This window comes from Anneissia japonica, unplaced genomic scaffold (assembly GCF_011630105.1).
Source record: "Anneissia japonica isolate Jap-2015-1 unplaced genomic scaffold, ASM1163010v1 scaffold287992_len753583_cov170, whole genome shotgun sequence".
Taxonomy (NCBI): Eukaryota; Metazoa; Echinodermata; class Crinoidea; order Comatulida; family Comatulidae; genus Anneissia; species Anneissia japonica.
In genome coordinates, this window is record NW_022723469.1 from 121,194 (window position 1) to 138,551 (window position 17,358).

A 17,358-nucleotide genomic window follows, 5' to 3' on the forward strand; every position below is an offset into this window, starting at 1 on the left:
TGTGTCACTTTTACGGCGCTTCATGCTTCATAGTAAATTTAAAAGTAGTTCACTTAAATGCCAACGAGATGGCCCAGTATCAGAATAGGTTCAAATTGTTTAATGGGCAGTAAGTTTTTGTTTTTTACTAAGACAATAAAAAATAAGTTAACATTCTGTGTTTCTGTGTTCTGTGTGATGGGAGGCCAGTGGAGATGATCCGCTGTTGATTGAAATATATTTCATAATAGCTTGTTTATATAATGTAGGCCTATACATTTATCAATTAATAATTTTTTACTTGTATTTATATGTTGTATATTATGATTTATAACTATAAAAACATTTTATTAAAAATTAATAAATTGTTAAAGCCTATGATAAAACTACTGCAAACATTACAGATGCCCTTTGCATTAATAGCTGCCCTGCTCATACAGTATTTAGCCACTGAGTGAATAGAAAAAAACACCAAAATGATAGTAGTTAGAACACCACATACAAGAAATACAGTCAATCTCAGAAGAGGGTCCATATCTGTAAACAATATCAGTAGGTCCATAACCTTGACTTTATTTTATTCATTTTTATTATATTTTATTTTATTCAAATTCAGTTCACAACATAGAATAAACAGTAGTATTAGTAAGGTGGAGGAAATAAGGTGAAAGTACACCTACAGTATACTAGTAAACCACCTAAACGTAAAAAAAAACCAAATATAATATCATAAACATTACAATAATAGTATATTATATGTGCAAACATCTAATGTTCTCTGCATCGTTGTATATGTGTTCACAATGTTGCTACATACATCAGATCTAAAAATGTGACATCAATTATTCAAACACTTCCTGCAGATTAATAATGCTGAATAAATGAAAAATCGTTACCAAGCACAAACACTGTCTTGTGTATATTTATTAATATATGTGTAAATATTCATTTATGAAACTCTTGAACTTAACTGTTGGCATTTAGAATGTGAATACTGGTAATTTAATCAATTTTGAATTAAGCCTCAACCCATCATATTGTATTGAAAATAACACACTGATTTGTAATTGATGAAATGAACCACATACGGTACATTAAATGAAGATAAATTTGCTAGCCTTCAACATTAGTTTGTACACTATGTTTCGGGATTATCAGCATTTTGGCCACTGTTTTGCTTTATGAGAGCATTCCACTGTATGCCTCAACGTGAATATCCAATTTTGCGTACAGTAATTTAAAAATAGAAGTATCTCCTTGGGGACCATCGAGCATACTTCTTTATAAAGGGGACACTTTTTGGTAAGTTGTTCTTCCGCCCTCCCTCCCTCCCCCACCCCTTTCTTAGTAGTATCTACTGCATACAGTATACTGCATATACAGAAATATTTGCAAGTAATACTCCATACTCACACAATTTTATCTCTCCAGCCTCTTCATTTTCCTGAAGATTGTTAATTTTTCTAATGAAAATACAGTAAAACCTCGATTAGAAGCACTAGGCTCCATTTTTTATTTTTTATTTTTTTTCAAAATTTGGATGGGTTTGTTTTTGATGGACTTCTTATCAAGATGGACTTTTTTTTAGGCTACTTTTGCAAAGTAAAGGGGGAGGGGGGACTTCAAAATGAATGCCGTAAATTTTGAGAATTACTACTGTACAACAATAAATAGGGCCATTGTATCATAAGTCTGTATCATGGAGTGTATTAAGTGGCATTAAATCACCTAAACTAATGTACATTATACACCAAGCACGTTTATATTTTGTTTTTGAAATTCATGTATAGTGTATAGAGTACTATCTCTAAAAGAAGCCCATAGGCTTCTTATCGAGTCTACTTTTGAAAACAAAAGAGGGGGGCTTCAATTCTAGATATGGGTTCTTCTCGAGATGGGCTTCTTGTCATGATTACAGTAAGCCCACTTGCTTACTACTGTATTTCAAGGTTTTATTGTGGTTTTCAAAACCACAATATACAGTAGTAGAACCCCTCCTTTGGGACACCCCTATTCAGGGGACACCGTCTTTTCTATGAAACGAGGGGGAAAATATATTTTTTAAAGTTACAGCCAACTTCTATTAAGGAGACACCCTTATTAAGGGAACAGACACTTTCTTAGTGAGAAAATGGTCAAATCAATACATTAACCCTATTAAGGGACACACTTTTTTTTCCTTCATTGTAACTTCTACAATCAAGAAAAAAACTTTAATTGTATCACTAATTTTTTTATTGTATAATTCAACTACAATAGATTTGAATTAACAATATTTCATTTATATTTATATTTCGCCAACTTTTGACCGATGAAACTATTACATTTATTTTCTTGATCCTTAAAATGGACATTTATTATTATTTATCTATTCTGTCTTACCCCAAGAGAGAGATGGTACTGTACGGTAGGTTGTAAAGGAAAATTAATTCCTATTAACGATTCACGTACCATTTACATATTCTGGAAAAACTGATATTATTATTTAGCTAGGTTCTTAACAATGATGATGAAAATAATACAAGTTATAAGATTAAAGACATCAGTAGCCACTTTGTGTGGTTCTTTGTAACTAATGTTGGCATTTGAGATTTTTTTCTGAGTACTTTCATAAGATTCGTGGGTGGATCCAGAGATGTCCAAAACGGGGGAGGGCTGAAATTGAAAAAGGGAGGGGGTGGCCGAAAGTTGGGCTGATCAAGACAACACTGTCCTAGGGGGTCCGGGGCATGCCCCTGAGAAATTTTTGTGTTCTAAACGCCAGAAAATAACATTTGGGGCGTTCTGGGCTATCATTTTTTTCTTTTTCTTTCTTTTTTTTTTTCTTTTTTTTACTTCCCAAAAGGGAGGGGGGGGGCCCCAGGCTGCACATCCCCCCCCCCCAAATCCCCCCCCCCCAAATCTGCCCCTGAGATTTGATACTTAATCATGGATTTTATTTTTTTTCCCTTGTGTACTTTCATGCAGGATTCCAATCCATACCGAAAGTCCTCTCCTGATTTACTCTATGCATTCTGCAATATCTTTCATTGCACTGGAATCAATACAGCTTTTGTTGTTTTAGTTACATTTATTCTGATTTTATCATTATTGTATTATATGAATGCATTGCAAACTAGACGGCACTCGGAGAGTGCATACCTCTGCCCACATCATAATTCTCCTCAGTATAAATTTACCCCGCATATTGTCCCCATAAAAAAAAGGGGGAGAAAAAAACATGTAGACTCCTTGGAATTGAATCTGGGGCTGGTAGCATGGAGAACACTCTTTAAACCACTACACCAAACTGTTTTCACTAGTATTACTTTTAATTAATGGTCATATGTTTGTTTACACTTTACCAGCAAGCCCGTATAAGCACACACACACGTCTATACGGCAAACAGTTACACAAGTTTTTCGATCATTGTGTCCTTAACCTTTGAGCCTGACCCTTCACAATTTAGTCATTTCCAGATTTATGGTAAAGGAACATTGTGGTCAAGTTTGACAAATTTCTGATAAAACTGTTTTATTATGACCTTGACCTTTAACCCTTACCCTTAAACATTCAAATACTTCAAGATCTTTGGTGATGGAATGTTGCAACTAAGTTTGTGATTAAAACTATGGGCTGTAGACAAATAAATAAAAAAAGTTTTTTGCTGATAGTGACCTTGACCTTTGACCCTGACCCTTCAAAATTTAATCGCTCTAGATCTTACTGTAGGTAAAAGAACATTGTGCCCAAGTTTGATGAATTTCTGATAAAAACTATGGGCTGTATGTAGGCTGTTCACAACAAATATGCCGACAGACAAATAAATATTCTAAATAAAAAAAACAGGCAAAAAAATAACCTCCTGCCAACGAAGTTGACAGAGGTAATTATAGTTACAATTTAGTTTTAAGTTTTATATTGAAATTTATTCCTCATAGTTCAAACGAAAAAAAAAAATTAAAGAATCTATGTCCTCGTTGTATGACTGCATACGAAAACCCCAGTATTCAGGGGAGAATTCCATGTTTTTGGTTTCAGTGTCCCCTCAATAAGGGTACTGTACCTTGGAATCCCTATTCAGGGTAGACTATTTTTGTTCCAGTTTGTCCCTTTGATTGGTGTTCTACAGTATCAATTTTTAAAACCTTTTGATGGTATATGAGTTTTTGATATTTTGTTAATATTTCTGTGTATTTGTATTCTTATGTTATTCAGTGTTAAGTTCAAGTAAACAAAAAAGCGAAAAAAATTAACCAAATTTATATTAAATTTTGTTCCCCTGGTATAGTATTTTAGCAACAAACAATACAAATTTCATATTGTTCAAAAATCTCCTGTATCTACAATAACAATAAATTATTCTTGTTCCAAAAAATAAATTTATACCAAATTGCTCGAAGCACATTGGACACAGGTTCAAGCAATCTATTTGAAAGGTTTAATTAGCACACTGTAACATAGATCCCAATCACACTTAAGAGTTACATTGGCTCAGGGCCGGCCCAAGTCTGAACAATCAATACAATTTTTTTCCAATTCATTTGCATGTTTATTGTCATGCTCTGCAACCATTAGTAACTGTAGTAATTTTTGTACGGTCATATTGAGATTTTTTTTTACGTGCACTCTAAATTCTGTCCACACTCAAATTGGATGGAGGGATTTATTAACGAAAGTCTGAAGAAGACTATTTCCAGTGGGGTCCTTCTGGTGATGATTGCGAAGTACACCGGGAGACAATCCCCTACTCTTTTCCGAAGAGTGTACTGCGTTTTTTAACATGCACATAATACACACAGGACCAACGGCTTCAACATCTCATCCGATAGACGAAGAACAAATCGTAACTTGTATTAAGCCCTCTTATGCGCCTGACATACACAAATCATCATAAGGTTTTCTCAAACTCGGGAGGTTATCTTATACGCCGACGTCAATCACCTTATACGCGAAAATATACGGTAAACCATTAGCGCCAACCATGATGTGTGTGAACTCTCTTGGTACATACCGACCTCCATCAAAGTTTTTTTTTTGGGAGTTATATGGATAATGACCTAATCAAACTGTACAAACACTGTCCAAAATTCACACAGAAAAACATTCATAAAAATAGTTGCGTTACAACAAAATATTGAGTAGAAAAAGGTGGCCATCCAATTTAATTGGTTCCAAGAAATCTATGTATTATTGGAATATCCAACATATTCAGAAACCTTATTGCAGCAACACTAGGACGGTGTCCGGTTGGATATAGTTTTACCTGTAGTTAACACAGTTAGTCACTTAATCTATTTTGTATGGGGTTTCATAGGAAAAAAAGCTTTGCTTGTTTTGAATGCCCCTTTCCATTTCAATTCATCATCTTCATTTTTGATCCGTTAATTCACCTACTAAGTGAATTGGAATAAATTTATACTTGATACTTGATGATGAAATATTAGGACAAATAAAATAAAATTCTTACTGTGTATTTAAGGCTTCAACTTCTTTATCTAATGACTCGCAGGATCCCGTAATTTCAATTCGTGGGCCAATCCACAGTGACCTTGGTTTTAATACCTCGCTTTCGGTTGAACTATCTTTACTTGAGCTTGTCTGGATTGGGTAAAATACGGATCCACCACCAGCTGTCCGAGATTCCTGTGCAAGTATATGAGAGAGCAATAGGTGTTAAAATCATGTTTGTCTTGTGCGGATCACCTGTAACACGCGAAATTACTACTGCAATGAAGCTACTAAATGTTAGTATGAATTAATATAACTTGGAAATAAGATTTTGATGAACATTTCAAAACTCACAAAATAGTATTATTTTGAGATTAGCCTTGCATTTGTCCGCAATATAAATGCAATAAAAAGTAGAAAAAACAGGAATTCTGACCATGAAACAGGGGGGTCGTCTTAGACAGCAGATACAGTATACAGAAATCGTCCAAAAATCTTCTCAAACTCGGGAGTTGTCTTATACGCGGGTCGCCTTATATGCGAGTATATGGTTTTATTTGTTAATTTTTCATTAAAATTGTAGACTGTATAGTACTTTTCTGTTAAGCTTGGTTTCCGTAGAATCACTACAGTGTCGTTATTACAGTGTTTTCACTGCATTCCTTGCACTGCGTAGCTGTCCCCGATGCCATCGGGAATGCTTTGTTTCAACAGATTAATCAGTGTAGCGAAAAGAAGTCGGCGATAACGTGTAGCGATATTTATGGAAACGTAGGTTTAAGTGCACAAACGATAAAATTAGTCATCAAATACATAATATGTATAGTATAACACAAAGATGTAAGCAAAGCTAGGCCTACATATAATAAAGTACAATAATAATAATAAAATATGAAACAAATATGTAGTTTAAAAAAAATTGAATATTAATCACAAAAACATGAACATTACGATGTCTCTTTACCACTGGAAACAAATTATAAAACATTGAAAATAAAAAAATTAAACTGTTGAAAACTAGAAATAAAACTTGGCTATTATTTGCCGTGATTCTATAGAGAAAAGCTACAGATCATTTTAAATGACAATTCTAAAACGACATAAGCTACCCCAAGTACAAAAAGTGGGTTGATTGATTTTATTCAGAATCATTAAATACAAAATTAAACGATGACAAGAGAAAAGAGAAAACAAGGACCTGATACTACGGACGACCCAAGAAAGGTTAAAAAAAATAAATCGTATTTCTGTTGGATTTCTCACATTAAAACAGAGACGAGTTGGCAAGTTGAATGGCCAATCGGTTAAGGCAGGGACACCGCAACCTACAGCCTTAATATCAGCGCTGGTTCGAGCAGCACGCTCGCCTATGGTTCTGGAGGTGGAGCAATTCTTGGATAAGAACTATAAATCGTAGGCCAAGTGTAAACAAAATGACTCTTGTGCACTTTAAAAAACATAGTACATCTTTCGAAAATGAGTAGAGGGTTACCCCGGTGTACTGGTCCATACAGGCTGCCCTTGTTGTCTTCTGATTGGATTGCCACTTTGAAGAGAAGAGTGGTTGGCATCCTTGGCGCTAGGGCCTTCAGCTGAATAAACAAAAAAAAATAAATAAAACACTAGGAAAAAAAAAATCAGCATTAAGATAAAAAAAAAAAGCAACGATGATTAAAATTTAGCAAAAATGGATGATAAAATATATTGCAATAAAGTGTAAAATTTCAATTTAAAAGTTCGAAGACATTAAAAAGTTAGATAATTTTTCATGATGTATACTACAGGGACCTTAGTGACCATAGATTATAAATTGTCATTTGAAATTCATATCCTTGAGAAAGTTAATAAAGCAAATAGATTAATGGGACTCATAAGATGTGTGTTTACCTACATGGAGTTAGATTTTTTTTTTAAATTACTGCTGTATATAAGGCTTTTGTTAGACCCCATCTTGCGTATAGTGTCTTAGTCTGGTGCCCGCATTTAGAGAAACACATCGACCTGATCGAGAATGTGCAACGTAGAGCTGCTAGACTTGTACCTAGGTTGAGGGGTTTAAGTTACTCTGATAGGCTCTGTACATTACATACACTCTTAAGTACAGAATATATAGAGGCAATATGATTGAGACATTTAAAATTCTAAATCATTTTTAATGATAGTTCAGTCTCTAGTTTTTTACAATTTAATTTATCAGACAGAACTCGTGGACACTCTCTTAAGCTGCTAAAGCAACTTTCCTGTGTGGACTTAAGAAGGTTTTCCTTTAGCAATCGCATTGTAGACAATTGGAATGCACTCCCAAATTAAGTCGCTCCCTCTCTTTATGCGGTCGAGAACAGACTAGATAAATTCTGAAAGGATCAACCAGTTAAGTTTGACCATAAAACAAGCATCGAGAATTAAAGGATCAACAAATTTGGATCTGGACATAGAGGACATTAGTCCTGCGGCCAGTACATCACTTAAGTAAACCTAAGTAAATAAACCTTGTAAATAGAGCACATTAACCTGACTAGTTGGGTGTTTGCCAATTATTGTATCAATGATCCATTAAACTCAATTATAACCTTGAGTGAGGCATAGCTAGTCCAGTTGCACTACTGTACTATTTTCAGTGAACTTTTGCAAAAAAAATCTGCTGAGATTAATGTGTGTAGTAAGCTCTTTATAACTGTAAGTGTATGTTCACACATACGACGTAAGCAGACTGCCGTAGCTTACGCCGGCGTATAAGCTAATCCACGGATTAAAATTCGAAAGTGTTCACACAAACGGCATTTGCTATATTAACGCTGGTGTTAAACTAATTGTAATATGGAAATGGGGGAATAGTTTTCAGTTTTAAATAATATAGGGGTTCTTAACTGTAGTAAAATTAACAGTGCATCATTAAAACTTTTAAATCTGTGAATTGTTCGAAGTAAACTTATGGTTATTGTATTTTTTAAATGAACAATTTTACTGCTGATTTTTTAGCTAGCATTGAGGAACAGATGTTGGTGTTGTAGGTTTTAATAGACAGTCTAAATAGGTTAAAATATCTTACAAAACACAATCAACAAATCATATAAATTATATATAAGTAAAAAGCAATAGAAAAAGAACCCCTTTACCATTTCATTTATAGAGAGCACAGAAAGAGATCATAACTATTAAATCTACTGCAATGGTGATTGGTCAATCTCTTGAAATGAGGTCAAATCAATCAAGCATCACTGGCGTTAGCTTCGTGGCGTTAGCTAATCTGGGGTCTGCAGGTAGCGTTAATAACCCCACGGAGGTGGTGTTGTGAGTGGCGTAATTAACCCCACTGCCTAGTTCACACACAAAGACGTACACTATGCCAGGCTTACGCCTTGTGTGTGAACATAGCCTAACTGTAATTACATACTGCAAAAAAATCTGAGGGCCATGTACACCTAATGTGTAGGCTCTATTCATCCACCAAAAATTAAAATGGGAAGGGTCCAAGAAAATCTCAACCCCAACAATACTCAGTGGAGTAGGCGTATTTACGAGGTGTGTAGGGGATGCACGCCCCCAAAATAAACCTTGCGACCCCCCAGTTTTTCCCCGCATTGACAATTTCCAAATGCCAGAAAAAAAATCACACTGAAGTAGTTCAAAATGACCTCATCACATTACTTTGCGACTTAGTTCTGCCTGACTTAATCAAGCTCCCCACTCCACCTTTACGCCTGCCCATAGGCTTAGCCAGCGAGCCATCCGGCCGTCTTTTGGACGGCCTACAATTATTTAGTACGGCCACTTTTACTGAGACAGCTTGGACGGCTTGGCCTAATAAGCTCGGACTAGCCTAATTGGGCCTGGTCTACCTATAGCAAATTCTTTATATTCTTCAAATCTATCGAATGTTACATTAAACTAAAGCTAAATCATATTTGTGTTTGATAAAAGCAACATTTAATGATTGAATACATTGTTTTCGTACCAATATTCTGTGGGGATTCCCAAAGATGGGAGTAGCCCGCCCATCGGCTCAGTGCCACGCCCACTGGCTTCCATTTTGGACGGCCTATTTCGTATTTCTGGCTAATTCCTTGCACCTGCCAATCAGGCACCCTCCCACGTTCCCCCGCCCATTTGAAGATTCCTATACACCACTGACGGTACTTACTTTGGGATCAAAATAGTTGATTTCTGATCTCTACACAGAAATCGATTGAATTAAGTAACTGAATGCCAATGAATATAAAATATTTATGAATCATTAATAAATATATGCAGTGAAAATGTCTATGCTAGGTCCTTCAGCATAATGTTAATTAATAGAAATACTGTGAGGAGCAGCCTACAGCTTTATATTAATCAGTGTTACACATTCGAATGTGTAATTACATCAGAGAGACCATAGCCAATATTAAGAATTCAATTATTCATCAAAAAATAATTGAGGTCGGCAATGAAATTTATCAAACAGAATGAAATGGAGACGGCTTTCTAGTGCAGCGGGAAATATAGCATAAATCCTCAAGAAACATGACACATACAATCTAGACAACCAGCAAAAATAGCAGATCCAATAGATCCAAGTTTGAGAAACGTAGTCCTATTGAAGACCTACTGCCTAATTCACCACTAGCAGGACCAGGGCTACAAAAATAAAATAAATGCAGAAATAGATCATGCTGAAGCAGTGTGCGCCGCCAGCGTATGAAATCTGGGGAAAAGTGAGGGTCCACTAGAAGCAAGTGTTTGAGCACTCTGGCTTATCCTTAATTAGGGGGTCAAAACAAAGGGACTACCATAGATCCTGTAGTCATAATCTCGGAAAAAAAAAATCAGTGGTCAGGTTCATGGGGACAGTGTATGTTTTTTGATCGCCTTTTGGGAGTAACAAAATATTTTTTACTAGTAAAGTAATACATATATTTAATCTTACGACCTCATAAACAAACCTCCATTTATTAATTTTGAATATTAATCACTTTGAGACATAGGATTACTGCTTTTTATTATTTATTAACACATTGATTAAATTATAATTTAATTACAATGCACAATTGTTCACAGGAAGGTTTAAATTTAATTTCAATTAAATGATGACTGACACTAGTAATACGTTGATATATAATTAAGATTTTATGTCTTGTATTGTTATACTGAAGTGTTCTTCCAGGAAAACAAAATATTTTTCTACCCTGATTTTAATTATAATGATGGTTCAAAGAAGGAAATGCTTTTTTGGCTCTGCTTATACTACCAACAAATAAGTTTAATTTACCTTCTTAGGGAATTGAGCTTTGCATACTTAGCTATAACGCTCTGAGACTTTATTGTATAAAGTGCTTTAAAAATGCTTGTTTATTATATTATTTATTTAACCATGCTTTTCTTGGCAGTGAGCAGTACAGGAATTGGTGAAATTTCACTCTATCCCTAAAATGTCCTGACAGTCTTCAAATTTGTGAAATAATAAAGTCAAGTAGGGTTCTAAATCATCCAATACCATACAGTAAAAAGGTGATTTATCACTTCCTTGGTCAATGATACAATAAAATGCTGCTTTGTTGTGAATGGTTATCAGTGGCATGATTTAGAATTCTCTAGGCTAATAGAGGGGGAAGTGAAATGGGGACTTGATGATTAAGTGCGGGGCCCCGATGATATGAGGTGCTTTTTAACTACTTGAGTATAATTTTTTTTGATTCAAACTTCAATGGGAGGGGTCACAAGCATTTGGGGGAGGGGGTGGTAGGCATAATGAGAAGCAAGATTTTGGGGATGTGTTTGCTATGCACTCCTTGGATATGTCACTGATGGTTATGATGGCTTATGTTTTTTTGGAATCAAATTTAAAAATTATAGTTTGAATGAATTCAAAAAAGATATCAGCTTTCGTTTCAGAAACAAAATGTCTGTAAATACGCACTCTACTGGTATTGGTTGCACAGAATAAATAAAGTGATACAATCTTTTGAATGTTATTGGTATATTGCTAACATACACAAATTTAACTTAATCAAACGACGACAAACAACTTCACATTCAAAGCAAACACAATGTGACATCGAATACATATCGTGACATAGAGGCCTACTTGTATACAAGTGTACAAAAGTCTGTTACACTCAACGGTGAAATACATTTTTGACAGATAAAAGTCATCTTCAGCAACCTCAATTCCTGTTTAATTCATTAAAATATATTTTCAAGAAAACACTTGTTTCTGCCATTAAAAGCCAATGTACTCTATCGCAATGCACTACTTGTTTTGCAACATAAAGCACTCGAATTCTGTGCATGAATGCTTTCGCACGATATTTTAAAATATAGATAAACTGTATTGTTGTTCAGCCATTTTTGTATTGTTGTGGTTAAGCAAATATCTTTGACATACTATAAATGATGAATGTAATATGGATCTTCACTATAGTACTGTACAAGCAGGACGAGTTGGCGTTACATTATTTTGTTTTAACTTTTTTACTTTTCCCTGTACATACAAGTATAGCACTAATAAGTGGACACCTTCGGGAACAAAAAGTGACCCTTTAATAGGGGGTGTCCCCTGAATAGGAATTAGCTATAATGTTAAAAGATATGTGGCAAAGACAAGCCAAACAGTCAAAACTAGTTGCAAAAACTTATTTTAGTTAAACAGTAAAATGTGAGTTATAAAATGGCCAAAAAATCATTCAAATCCAACATTTCATTATGAAGTTACAAGAGTTTAACATACAGCTGTTTAAAGAACAATATTTGAGAAATCAGCCTTCAAAATTTATGATTTCGGGCATTTCTCAGGCAGAAACCATCACCAAATCGTTAAAAATTGTTGTTTAATAACTTTAAAATTGGGGAAAACAAAAGCATAGCATGATATAAATGTTAGTTTATAGTGCAATAAAATAGATTTCAAAAACTCTGACATTCCAGAATGTTTTGGCCATTTTATCTCTGAAACAGGAATTGCGACGAGTGACTGGTTTGGCTTGTTTTTGCCACATCTAATTTCTCTTGCTTAGTGCCCAAAAAAATGTCCCCTTTATTCCCCTTAAAAGGGTTGTCCCAAAGGAGGGGGTTCTACTGAAATATAGACAGACTTGCATTCTTTGAATTCGTTCACTTTTATTGACGTTTTTATAAACAGGTAAGGCATACTGTAGGCCTACTACCACTCTTTGTGCCATTATATAATGCACAAGAAAATTCTTCTTTAATACATATTTTGTACGTTTTTGATTGACATTTTAATGTTTGTGCAAGTACAATGTTCAGGGGGTTTTTTTTTGCATCATCGAATGATCACATTTTTCTCATTCGTTTCAGAATTATATTAAACTTCACTACAAAAAGGATGGTACTGATGTATTGTTGCTTTTTCTATTTACATGTAGAAAAGAAGACTAGATGCGTGACTTTTCCACAAAAGGCTTGTCCAGGAAATTATACCTTCACATATTGTGTGGTTGGAAAATCCAGACTTTTCAGTCGAATTATTAACTCTTGATCTCAATCATACTCCTAAGATCTAAAAATTGGTGGAACAGGGTCAGTGTTGAAAACCAGAGATTTACACTACCTGTAATATACTACTGGTATCTTAATATTTCAAGCATTTTTGGGGGGAAAAAACACCAAAATGAATCTCATACATTAACTTTAATTGCATAAACGTGTATTGTTGATGCTATTGTAAGAATTTTCTGATCCAATGTTCATTGTTTTGAACATTTTCTATCATTTTCGAACAGATCCCAAACTCTGTTCCCCAGGCATCTAACCAGGATTTACTGAAAGGGGAAGAGGAAGGAAAAGAGGAAGGGGGAGAGGAAGGGGGAGAAGGAGGTTCCTTATGGAAGTCTGTGGTATTCAGGGACCTCCATCCAAGGTACAATGATCCAGGTCCACATGGAAGACCTCAAGGTTACAGGATGTAAAGCTTCATATAAAATATTCTAGCATGTAAAATGGTGATTTCAATGATTCTATGCAAAGAAATAGGGTAGTTTGGTCCATTAGTAGCTACTGTAGGGGTTTACCCAAAAAAGAATTTTTGGCTGTTTTTTGGACGGCCACCAATTATTTGTGAGCCACTTTTACTGTGAAGGCTTGGACAGCTTGGCCTACTCAGCTCGGCCTAGCCTAATTAGGCCTTGCAAATACCACCCACAAACGCTCGATCAGGGCTTCGCGCCTCGGCTGTCGCTAATCCCCTGTTTACCATACAAAACCCCCCAGATTACTATATTGGCTTATAATTATGTTTAAATGTAAAATTAGATATAGCCTAGCTACTGTATTCAATGATAATAAATACATAGAGAATAGTAATGGTAATCATGAGGAGAAGGGGAAATGTTATAACCCCATAAAATGATGATGGGTCAGGGGTTGTGTAACAGATAAAAAAGAATAAAATGCACGGTACCATCATTTGTGGCAAAGACAAGCCAAACTCGTCACTCGTCGCAAATCCTGTTTTGGAGATAATGGTCAAAACATGCTGGAATGTCAAAATTTTGGAAATCTATTTTATTGCACTAAACTAGCCTTTATATATATACATCATGCTATGCTGTTATTTTCCTCATTTTCAATGTTAAAACAACAATTTTTAACAATTTGGTGATGGTTTCTGCCTATAGAAATGCCTGAAATCGTAAATTTTAAAGGCTGATTTCTCAAATATTGTTCTTTAAACAGTTGTGTATGTTTAAACTCGTGTAACTTCATAACGAAGTGTCGGATTTAAATGATTCTTTTACCATTTTATAGCTCTCATTTTACTGTTAAACCCTGTATTAATAACTAAAAATTGATTTTTTTTTTTTCGACGAGTGACTGGTTCGGCTTGTCTTAGCCACATTTACATCAGTCACATAAATGTGGTGATTTCTACACAAGAAAGAAAAGCATTTGAGTACTATAATATAACTGTACTATAGCATTCCCAGCTGGCTGGACCTGGGAATTTTGTATCTCGACACTATAAAGACAGAATGTTAATTACGGTACATCATTGATTTTTAAAGTGCTATTTATATAATCCTAGTGTAAACAACTAGTATACCAACCTTTACAGTTTCCAGCTTTGGTGATGCTCTTTTCCCTGTCGTCAACATCCTGTATTAATGTCAATCATTATGAGATCTTTTTGCCAAAATCATATAATTATGGTCAAAGCGAACAATCTCCTGATTGTAATCACAGCAAAATCCAAAAAATTGCAAGTGGCAGTGAAGCGTGCGTGTATATAGGAGACACGCTTCAGTAAGTACAGCACATCAAAACTAGAAATAAGAGCTCATAGACTAGGCAATATAAATATACATATTCTCTATATGGAAACCTGATCGATTCTCCAATGAGAAAAAAAATTCAGAAATTAGTAGTGGGGAAGAAAAGAATATATAAAAAGAGATGGGCATCCTTCTTCATTACGAAGGAAGCAACTTCAATAACACTCATGCGCATAAAGTCAATATAATTTGCGATTCATAACAGCGAAACGTAAACTGCGGACGGCTTTCAGTGCAACACATAATGAATCTGTTGTCGATACAATGATTTCTAGTTGTAATTAGGTTAATTGGCAATCAAACATGCTTGAATCGGTTCTAGATCTTCATTAATTGAGATAAGAACTAAATTAAACGTCAAAGTATAATAGCAAGGGCTACAAATAAAAAATTAATTACTGCTGTCACTAATACAGAAGAATTTTAGTTGCTTTCCTAACGTTAAGATGATTTTCAAATGACAAAATAGCTATCCAAGTGGAGACTAAGGGCTGAGTTTTCTTTTCCCTTTTGTGAGGTACCGTACATGGAATATCCCCTAGAGGCTCCCGAGTTTTAAAGCCATTTTAGAAATAATTTTGGGAAAAAATTATTCTGCACAAGTTTTTTTTCCCTCTTCTAGAAGGAAAAGGACATTCCCCCACAACAATACTTGCACACCCCCCCCCCCCCCCCCCCCCCTCACCACCACTGAAAATGTTCAAAGCAAAAAAATTATGTTGAAGTAGTTTAAATCACTTCATATCACCTTGTTTTCAAACTAGGCCCCCTCCCACCTACAGTAATCACCGAGTCCGCCAATTAGCATACCCGCCGCCATGAGAAAGTGGAAATTTCAGAAAAAAATAAAAGTTTTTCTTTAATTTTATTACGCCCTCTGCTGCCTTGAAATCTCCAAAGATAAGATATGTATATTTCTTCCTAATTATATATTTGAAGCATTTAACCATCCTACTTTACATTCACCAATAACATTTTATTTTTATTTTCTCCTCCGTCTGGATGTTTTTGGCAAAACTATTTGCTAAATAAGAAAACAAAATTTAATTTATATTTTTATTCCACCTTTATTCCGCCATCCTCCGATGATCTTTAAAAAAATAAGTACAGGAAACAAGGAATAAATAAAGTCTCGACTAAAAATACTAATACAAGTCTCGACTAAAAATACTAATACATTAGTAACACATTGAAATCAGTAGCTCTACCTAGGCCTATTTGTCAAATTTAGTGAAATCTACAGTAGGCCTACCTACATAGAACTTATATTTGACATCGCAGAGCAAACAAGTAGTAAGGTGTCGGGCATTGAATGATTCTGTTACTTTAGATCCCAAACAGGTCAGCAATTACGTAATGTCAACTTAATGGTAAAGGATTGACAAAACTGAGCTAAGTGTCTGCCCAAAATGCAGTAGACACAAAGATGTGTACTATTATACACTTTTTCATCTATACTGTAGTATGAGAGTGTATAATAAATTACAGAATTGAGTGAACATTTGAAATTGAGCTGTTCAATCAGTATAGTAAAAGCATGCGCAATCAAGTACCTTTATCTGCCCTTTAAAACACCAACCTTCAGATGACATCTCCTCAGCCTGCTTGACTTTATACGTGTTTTTAAAAGAAAGCTTCTTTAACAGAGAACTGGAACAAAACATGTTTCAAGTGGACAAAACAAATCCCCGAGAAAACAGAATCCTGATCCAGCGTTTATCACTCATTCGGAATTTCTATAAGAGAAACGGTTGCCTCTGAAGCAACAAGGCAGATAAAAATCCAGTATTGAATTGTCATCTCGTTCTCAAACAGTTAAAGCTACATAAGACTGCCTCCATTGTCGAGTCTTCGTGAGGTAAACACGACAGCGATCAATTCTGTTGATCACTCCTTATAAAAGCCACAAATAGAAAAAAATCCCCACCAGACAAATCTGTCACTAAAACGGATTTAACAAAATTATCGTATAGATTTCCTTGCTCATCCATCAAGTGATGTACCACCACTAGTACATAATAATGAGGGGGAAAATTAATAGGAAGTAATCCAATAAAAAAAAATCTCAAATTACAGTATTGTTAAATTCAACGCATTTATATAACTTATTACTGCAACGAAGCGGACAACATTTTCAGATGACATTTTCATAAATATACATGTCAATTTGCATGAACGCTTTTCAAGTTGTGCTGATACTTCTGGGGAGCTGCCATGCACAGCAATCTGGCCAACCCACGCACAAGTTAAAGGGAAATGATGATGGTGAGGATGGTGATGATGATGATGACAATGATATGATGATGATGGTGATGATGATGATGTTGATCATCAAGAATGGCAAGGATGACGATGTTAATGATGATGTTGATGAGGATAGAGGATGATAATGATAATGATGAGGATGTTGATGATAATGATGATGATGTTAATGATAAGAATGAGGATATTGATAATAATAATGAGGATGTTGATGATGAAGATTTTGATGATAATGATGAGGATATTGATGATGATGTTGATGATGATGATGAGGATGATGATGATGATGATGCAGAAGATGATGATGATGATGTTGATGGTGATGATGATGATGATTATGATGATGATGATGTTAGTGATGAGATGATGAGGATGATGATGTTGATGATGATGATAATGATGAGGATGTTGATGATA

The 17,358-nt window shown here is 34.9% G+C and overlaps 1 protein-coding gene across 1 annotated transcript in view; it reads right to left on the bottom strand.

Annotated features, from left to right (window-relative positions):
* The window catches only part of LOC117112226, a 36,873-nt gene extending 22,296 nt beyond the window's left edge, over positions 1-14,577 (bottom strand). Inside the window, exons 1-2 of the mRNA XM_033255303.1 lie at positions 14,455-14,577; positions 5,430-5,605 (exon numbers count right to left, since the gene is read on the bottom strand). Of these exons, the coding sequence (XP_033111194.1) occupies positions 5,430-5,605; positions 14,455-14,502 (224 nt within the window). The 5' untranslated portion in view covers positions 14,503-14,577. The remainder of the gene's footprint in view (positions 1-5,429; positions 5,606-14,454) is intronic.
* Between the last annotated feature and the right edge of the window lie 2,781 nt (positions 14,578-17,358).